Source organism: Verticillium alfalfae, genomic scaffold (genome assembly GCF_000150825.1).
Source record: "Verticillium alfalfae VaMs.102 supercont1.9 genomic scaffold, whole genome shotgun sequence".
NCBI lineage: Eukaryota > Fungi > Ascomycota > Sordariomycetes > Glomerellales > Plectosphaerellaceae > Verticillium > Verticillium alfalfae.
Window position 1 is genome coordinate 686,843 of NW_003315030.1, and position 7,891 is coordinate 694,733.

General features: G+C 55.6%; 3 protein-coding genes across 3 annotated transcripts; 1 reads left to right on the forward strand and 2 right to left on the reverse strand.

The window, feature by feature from the left end:
- Nucleotides 1-2,757: 2,757 nt before the first annotated feature.
- On the forward strand, nt 2,758-4,896 carry VDBG_07162 (predicted protein; the record flags this gene model as incomplete). Its single annotated transcript, XM_003002545.1, has 1 exon — nt 2,758-4,896. The coding sequence occupies one exon, from the start codon at nt 2,758-2,760 to the stop codon at nt 4,894-4,896; it is 2,139 nt and encodes a 712-aa protein (XP_003002591.1).
- A 789-nt stretch (nt 4,897-5,685) lies between these two features.
- On the reverse strand, nt 5,686-6,670 carry VDBG_07163 (mannose-P-dolichol utilization defect 1 protein; the record flags this gene model as incomplete). Its single annotated transcript, XM_003002546.1, has 2 exons — nt 5,686-5,961; nt 6,062-6,670. The coding sequence occupies 2 exons, from the start codon at nt 6,668-6,670 to the stop codon at nt 5,686-5,688; spliced, it is 885 nt and encodes a 294-aa protein (XP_003002592.1).
- Nucleotides 6,671-7,296: 626 nt separating this feature from the next.
- VDBG_07164 (predicted protein) lies at nt 7,297-7,841 on the reverse strand (the record flags this gene model as incomplete). The annotated part of the gene is made up of 2 exons (XM_003002547.1): nt 7,297-7,736; nt 7,796-7,841. 2 exons carry the CDS (start codon nt 7,839-7,841, stop codon nt 7,297-7,299), a joined length of 486 nt encoding a protein of 161 aa, XP_003002593.1.
- Between the last annotated feature and the right edge of the window lie 50 nt (nt 7,842-7,891).

Consider the following 7,891-nt stretch of genomic DNA (forward strand, 5'->3'; position numbering starts at 1 on the left):
CGGCGTAGATGGAACCAACCAGTCGGAATGGGAGGAACGGAAAGGAACCGAATTTGTCGCTTTTGATGGACTTGGTTGGGTCTTGCTTGAGTCGAGGGAGTTGGCAGACGCCCTCGTGTCCACGGCCGGATACCAAGGGGCAATTAGAGTTGACTTTATATACTTCAACCTGAATGAGCTTCATGCTCGTCCTGCACCCGTCTCCCTCCCTGCCCCCGGCGCGGGGCGGCATGGCCGGTACATCGTGAGGTACTTCACTCTCCGAGAAACGGGGACTAGCCTTGCCAGAAGCTAAAGCCGCGATTGGGATGTGACTGGCAAGCAGGCAGGCGCGGGCGCGGGCGCGCGGGCGGGCAGGCAGGCAGGCAGGCAGACAGACAATGCGGGCATGACAGGGCAGGGTGTGCTGCTAAGCTGATCGGAGGGGAAAGAGCGGAAGATGGAGAGCAGGACGGGTGGACGAGGAAAAAAATTTGCGAATGATGAGATGGACGAGCATGAGGGGGGACCCTGTCGAAGGGGCATGGTGAATGGTGGGAATCCGCTGCGAAGCCCGTGTGTACCTGTCAGCCAGCCAGACAGGCGCGCTTCAGGCACGTGTGGTGACAGCTGCTGTCTAGTGGAGTGTTGACGATGCATCGCGACTACCGCCCTGCTGGTTCCTGGCCACTTCTGACCACTTCTGACCACTTCTGATCACCTCTCACCACCCTGCTAACTGGGCCACGGATGATCCCCCCCCTCCTTCGTCCTCACAGACGGGCAGGCGTTTCAGTCCCTTGGCCGTTCAAACCCCACGGCATTGTCTCGCAGGCCGAATGGGCCGTTCACAAGCGTGGGGTTGCTGCAGCTGATCACAAGTCACTGCAGTCATGTTGAGCAAGTAGCATCGAGCCCCTTCTGAAGTCTTTGCCTACGGGTACCTTGGGTACATGACATCGAACAGGCGAGGTCACGCCCCTCAGACCAGAGGCTCCCCGGAAGGTGGGCCGTGCCTCGGACATTCAACGTCACCCCACGAACAGGCGTGGGCAGACTTGCATCTGCTCCATTCGTTCATGTTCGCGACAAATCTCCAACAGTCATTTACTCATTCGAAAACTCACACTTCAAAATCTGGGCTCTTCTTTGGTTCCAACTATTCCTCGAAGAATGCCTCCTGAATATGTGGTGACGTGACGATCCTCATAAATGGGTCACGTGTGAGTAAAAATATTCCCTGAAGCTTGACAGTCCCTCGGATAGCTGGTTCAAACACCTTGAAAACGGTTCGTGAATTTCGGACTGTATGTGAAGCGACCCGGAAATGTTCAGAGAGGCGCAGGAAGAGGGCGTCAATCGGAACTTCCACACATTCATCGTAGGACCTGACGAATGACATACTTCTCTCGTCGCGTATTCCAATTTTCAAACCTGGCTCCTGTTGTCTTCCATGTCTTTTCCTCGAGCCATCGCCTTCACACGATCCTTACGCTTGATGGGGGTTATTTTGCAAAGTCGACAGTGCACCATCGCTCCTTAAGCGGTCAACGTCATGCATAATAGGAGCCAGCAGCCTCGGCTTCAACGGTGGGTTTTTTACACTGACCTGTATCACAAGAGGCCAGACTGTCTTTTAGAGATCATTCATTCATCAATGATTTCTTGACTCTATCAGTCTGCTCGGCTCTCCATATTGCTGGCACTTGTCATGTACAGCATCTTCTAGAAATACGCAAGACAGTAAGGTATATCCGTCAAGGGGTTCACGTAATGGTCAGCGGCGGTGGCTCGTTTGTATTCAAGAGCTTACAAAATCAGCCTGATGATGTTTCCCCATGTCAGTTGCAAAGGTTTACCAGCCGCCGGATAAACCAATTCCTCCTGTACGAGACGCAACTCAATCTCTTCGTGGCCAAGTTGTCGAAGCGACGATAGCACTGCAAGCCATACAGCATCCACTGAGATCCTGATCTTCCGATTTCTTGCCTGAACTCGTTGATGTTTCCTCATCGATACCTTATGAGCTTCGCCGCTTGCTGGTGTTGTTGTCAGTGGCCAACACGCCTTATTGGGTATGTTCTGGAATCCTTCAGCTACAGGCAGAACGAGCAAAGCGCGACGATATCGAGAACTCGAAGTCGGCACTATACAATTTGTACCCCTAGCCCGCCTGCCATGATAGATCCCAATCTGTGGTCTGGATTATCATGCAACAAACCGAGTTCTCCACCAGTCAACGGTGAATACGCATCCCAATATGAGAGTTGCCGTGACTTCCTCAGCAGGCAGAGCGCATTGGTAATATTAGAAGCGATGCTATCCTGGCTGCCCTTTTGCAACTCACCTCGTGATTTTCGTTTTCACCATCCATCAAGGAAAGACTGCAGCCAAAGTCAAGAATGGGCCTTATCTCCTGACGTGGCCTGCCCTTCTATCACCCATTGTCCTTTCTTTGATTTTAAGTGCCCGACAACGCGTTCACAGACACACACAGACACACGAGTATCAACTTTCGTCTGTACTGTCAAGACTAATTTGCATCACCATGGAAAGGAGACAGGAAAACAGAACGCAGGAAGGTACAGAACTTTGGATGAACTCTCATGAATAGCTGTTGACAACGCGGCGTAGGGGCCCCAAGCGCCCTTAATTCCCAACCGCGCCCTGTTCGACTCCTATGACGAGGCGCATCGTACGATCGCTCGGTATCCAGTTTTCCTCGAAGATGTCCTTGATGAAGAGTTCATATTTTCGTCGTTTGCTTACGAAAGGACCATGACCAGTCCCCACGGGGTTCTTGAGGAGAAGACCCAGCCTCAAACCACGCCCGCCAAGGAAAGCAGGGCTTCAGGCAAGGAGAATTCCCCGCAAGCCACAAAGACAGAGGAAGGGCCAACACCTCATTACGATGACATCAAAAAGAGAAGTGCTGCACAGTCGGGGTTTGAGGTCACACCTCTTTCTGGTCGTGGGAGTATGCAGCCTCTGGGCGATGCCTGCGCCCCTTCCCCCATTCTACCCACTCTGCCACTGCGCCGTGAGGGAAAAGACAAACCCCAGAGTTTCAGTCAGGTTGCCGAAAAAACTGATATTCAAGATGACAAGCTCCATGCTCTGGCCAAGGGCAGAAAGAGAGATTTCAGCACCGGAGGAAATAGTGATCCTGGCGATCCCTTTGGAGGCTTCAAGACTAACTCTGACCACTCGATCTCCGACATTTACGATGGGTTTGAAACAGACAGAAAGTACAGCTTCCTCTGCAGTCCTGCGGAGAAAGAGGTCTCGTCTGCTCTTCGTGAGGTCATTGGAATCAGTCAGCCCTCGTCTGGCCAGCTTCTCCGATTCCGAGATGATCGTACTCCGTCAACACCTGCCTTTGATACCGCAAAGTTTGCCAGCAGACTGCGAGAGGAAAAGCGAAAACAAGCGGAGCGCAACAAGCAAGGTGGAGGCTTTTACAATAGCTCAGCAATCGACTCGGCCTGGCACATGTCGGAGACTGAGATCAAGATACCCACGTCGCCGTTTCCCATTCACTCCAGCGACCTCGATACGCCTGAGACTGAGGAGCCCTGGAGTCATATTGACCTGAGAGATGGCGGCAACGATTCACCGTGGACTGCGATGCCCGCTACCTCGAGCGTAGCGGGTCATGCCCAAGATTGGGTCACAGTCTCAGAGGAGCAACAAGACGATCCCCTACGCACCCCTGTTGTCTCTATGGGCAGGGTGCTCACTGGAAGTAGCGTTGCCAACTACTCGGATCATGTCCTTATTGCCAAAAGGCCAGAAAGTATTCCTATTCATGACCCCAGAGCCATTAACCCTAACCTCATGCCTTGGTGGGACAAGCTACCAAGCGCAGGAAAACCATCTCAGGTATCTCCCACAGGGCCACCAACCCACAGTGATGGTAAAAAGCCCGTCTCTATCACACGGCAGGGTGATTTAGTACCCCTATTTGTGATTTCAGTTCTTTCCCCGGCTGACCAATACGCAGACTCTTGCCAATCGGGACTCTTTCCATTCAACCCTTGTGGTGTCCAGGGAGCTTTGAGCAAACTCTCCAGCACCGGACGACAGTCAAAGTACGAGCGCTTTGATGACCAACAAGGGCTTGAGATGCAGCCGCTGCCAACGGAGAAGAACAAGTCTTCACGCAATCCCTTTCGCCGCGGGCAGCCCCGCCCAATTACGTCGTCAACTCAGACAGCGCCAGACGACAACTCGCAGGCTCCACTGTTCGCAGCTCGGCCGCTGAGCAACTACGAGCACCTCCATTTCCCCCTGGTGGCCCTACAGGATGCGCAGCGCATCCAGGGGTACCGCCGTGCGAGCGGCCTCGAAGACCAGACCACGTCTGGCAGGTCCGTCAGGTACCAGCCCATGGTGGCCCGCAGCTCGCAGCGCACGCTTCTCCTGACGCCTCCTCCCCGCACCTATGTGCGAACATCGTCTCTCTACAGCACTGACCTGCCAAACCCGAGTCTGCACGGCGGCGAGACAGCACGCTCCTCCTGTACGTTGAGTCCTCGCAGTCATTCTCGTGCCTTCCGTATTAACAGCTTCCCAGACTACGGCAACCCCTTGCGCCAGAACCCAGCCATGGTCTCTGGCATGATTTCAGGCAGCCCATCTAAGCGCAGGCCTGGAAACCCAGCCGCAGATCGCCTCTCCCGTCACAGCGCACACCTGACCGGCGGCCTGCGCCCGCGGCCCCACCTCACGACGCGCAGCATGACGCGCCGGTACCAGGAGGGGACCGATCCAGAGCTGGGCCGTCTCGCAGGCAGCGAGGGCAGCCACCGGCGCCACAGGTCGCTGCCTCTCTCGCCCGAGGCCACAGAAGCGGCAGACGTTCTTCTTCCTGCTGACGGTCGTCATCAACGTGTCCCTGCCGTTCTGGGGGCCTGACCGAGCTGTATAGGCAAGATGGACTCAGCCGTGTCGTGGTGCACAAAGGGGGAGGCGTACGGCCTCGCGGAGCGGCACAGGGGCTAGATCCGCCTGCAGCTCTTTGTCGAGAGCGTTTCGTACGTGACGCTGGGGGTTCTGCTGGCGATGTTCCTTCCGCGGAACTAAGCGCGAAGTGGCAGCGCACATCCCCCCTTGAAGAAGGGGGCGTTGGATCATGTGGGAGTCGGTGGTTTGTGGTTTTATTTTCTTGCTTTTTCTTGCTTTTTCGTGCTTTTCGTGCTTTGTTGTGGTCATTTCTCTCTTTTCTTCCCAGTCTCCGTCTAGACTATGATGGATATCGTACGCAACTGTTTTTGGCTTCGTTGAGAAGGGGCCCTCGGCCTCATCGGGCTGCAAAGTGGAAAGGGAGGGCTGGAAATTGTTACTGCTTGGAAGTCGAGACCAGGACTCGTTGGCCACGGTTGTGAAAAGAAGCCTGAGTCAGGAAAAGTCAGCTCCGGGAGAGTATATGAACATGCAGAGTTCATGTTCTGCAGCAGCGTTGTCCTCTTTGCTGCCATGCTGTTATCGATGCTGCGTCTGCACACTTGTTAGAATAAAGGCCAGACGACAGAGCTTCACTGCAGGTAGAAGAAACCAAAGAGAGCAAACACAGAAATCACACAAGAGAGACAAGCGTGCCAGGGCAGAAATTGGTAGCTGCATTAAATTATTAAAAAACCCTGTCTAACAAACGACATGCGCCCTGCTGACCACCCTCCCAGCTTGCTGCGGTGGTTTGTCCCTTCAGCCCCGTCGGCGGGTCGAGGGTCCCTTCTTCGTGGGCGTCGCGCTCGCGGAGCCCGCAGGCGAGGGCGTGGCGGCCGCAGCGTACGAGACGGGGTCGGCCTTGCGCTTGCCCTTGGCCTTGGCCGAAGGGGCGTTCCAGTAGTACACCATCTGGGTCGCGAGGACGGCGTTGAGGGCGAAGCCGGCGATGAAGCCGTAGAGGATGAGCTTGTCGTCGACCTCCTGGAGGGTGGTGAAGATGCGCGTCAGAGAGCCGACGAGGTAGTTGAAGACCTGCGCGCGCAACATGGTTAGCACGGCGACACACACGTGGGGAATCAGGGCGAAAGGGGGGGGGGGAGGAGACGAAAGGGGTCGAGGGTCGTGAACATACAGTGAAGGCGCTCAGCTGGCCGGTGCCGCCCTCCTGCCAGATGGCGAGGATCTGGGGGATCTTGCTCGCGACGCCGACGACGCCGGCGCCGGCCTGGAGGACCGAGAGCTGCTCCATGCCCACGAACTGATCCGTGAAGAGGCTGCCAAAGGCGACGGCCAGGGCGCTGACGAAGATGGCGGCGAGAGGCGCGCGGCCGGCATAGTTGAGAACGAGAACGGTGATGACGACGTTCTGGGCGGCGATGAGGGCTGTCTCGCCGTACGTGCTGAAGGGGAAGCCGTTGCGGTAGTTGTAGGCCAGCGAAACGACGTAGGCGGCCGTCTCGAGGGCGTAGGAGAGGACGGAGACGCCGGCGGGGGACTTGGAGGAGACGAGCTTCAGGATCTGCGGCACCTTGACGATGGAGGCGGCGGCGACAATGGCGAGGCCAAGGGCCTTAGAGACGGCGAGTTTCAGGCAGACGTCATCGGTGAGGGTAATGTCGCGAACGAGTGAGGTGTGGCACTGCTCGCCGAGGAGGGAGAGGGCGAGGTCATTGATGGGACCCGGAAGATTGTGTGTAATGGGTTGGAGGAGCGGGCGAAGAGTTTCCTGGAGGGCGTCCATTCTGGCGAAGGTTCTGCTGGAGAGCTGGAGAGTGTGGGGGAAGCGTCAGGAAGGGGAGGAGAAGCAGAGTAAAGGAATGGCGTTGTGCGCGCGCTGGGCTGTTGGATAGTGAAGCTGTGGCTTGACAGGGGAAAGGTTCTGGAAACTCAGTCGCGACACGTTGAAAGAAAGAACTGAGGAAGAGCTTGGGCCAATCGGCTGTTTTTAGAGAGAGGGGCAGGGGTTGTGAGTACTTGTAGGGGACTGATCGAGCCCGTCTTATTCCCATCACCAACGTCGAGACCCTGTGGCTTGTGAACCACAGCATATACCGACAATTCACTCCCATTTATTGACGTTTCATTGCTCCTAGGATCACGCCCATCTACCAGAACTCCTGTGGCACTCCCTCCATTCTTGACGCCGCTGCGAGCATCTATCTGAAGGCGTTACTAAGACGCCTCAGCGAGCATTCTCAATAAGCCATTTTCAGGTGCCTCAAAACGATCGAAAAACCGGATCTCTCAAACGCAACAGCGTCCCTGCAGCCAGAGCCTGTGTTAAGATAATATCTGCCCATGAACGAATGCCCTTTCCCCAACACTTTTCTTCCGGTGGCTGATCATGAACTGTGTACTGTTCATTCCTTATCTTTTGGACTTCTGCGTCTTCTTGTCACGCTGTTGAAAGGCGGTGATGATATCCTTGCACTTGGACAGACTGGCGCGGGGCTCCCAAGTGTTCTGACTCGCTGGAAAGCCCTTCCACTTGACTTGATAGTAGTGGACGCCTCCTTTGCGGTCAATGAGAGAGTCCTCGATTGACTCAACCTCCCATTCCTGCTCGGCGCCCTGTCCGCGTTTCATGGACGTCTTGGCCTTCGAAGGTCGTCCTCGACGCTTGTGTACCTTCGAAGCGGTAGATTGAGGTGTAGGCAATTTGTTTCCGGTAGACTTTTGGGGAGTAGTCTGAGTGAATCTCACTGGCGAAGATCCCTTAGCCCTCTTAACAGTCTTTGCCTTGGTCACAGGGTCACTGCCACTGGCAGAGGGATGGAGCCGGGACGAGCGGCGGGGCTTCGAAGAGTCTTAATAATCGCGTGAGCATTGTGCGGGATCGTGAAAGGTCAGTTGACTCGAAACCTACCAGTCGAGCTGCTCGCACGTTTCTTCTCGGCGATGGGCCTTGCCATCACGCTTGAATACTGGTCTTTCTTGCGAGGGCGGGCCTCGTCCTCGCTTA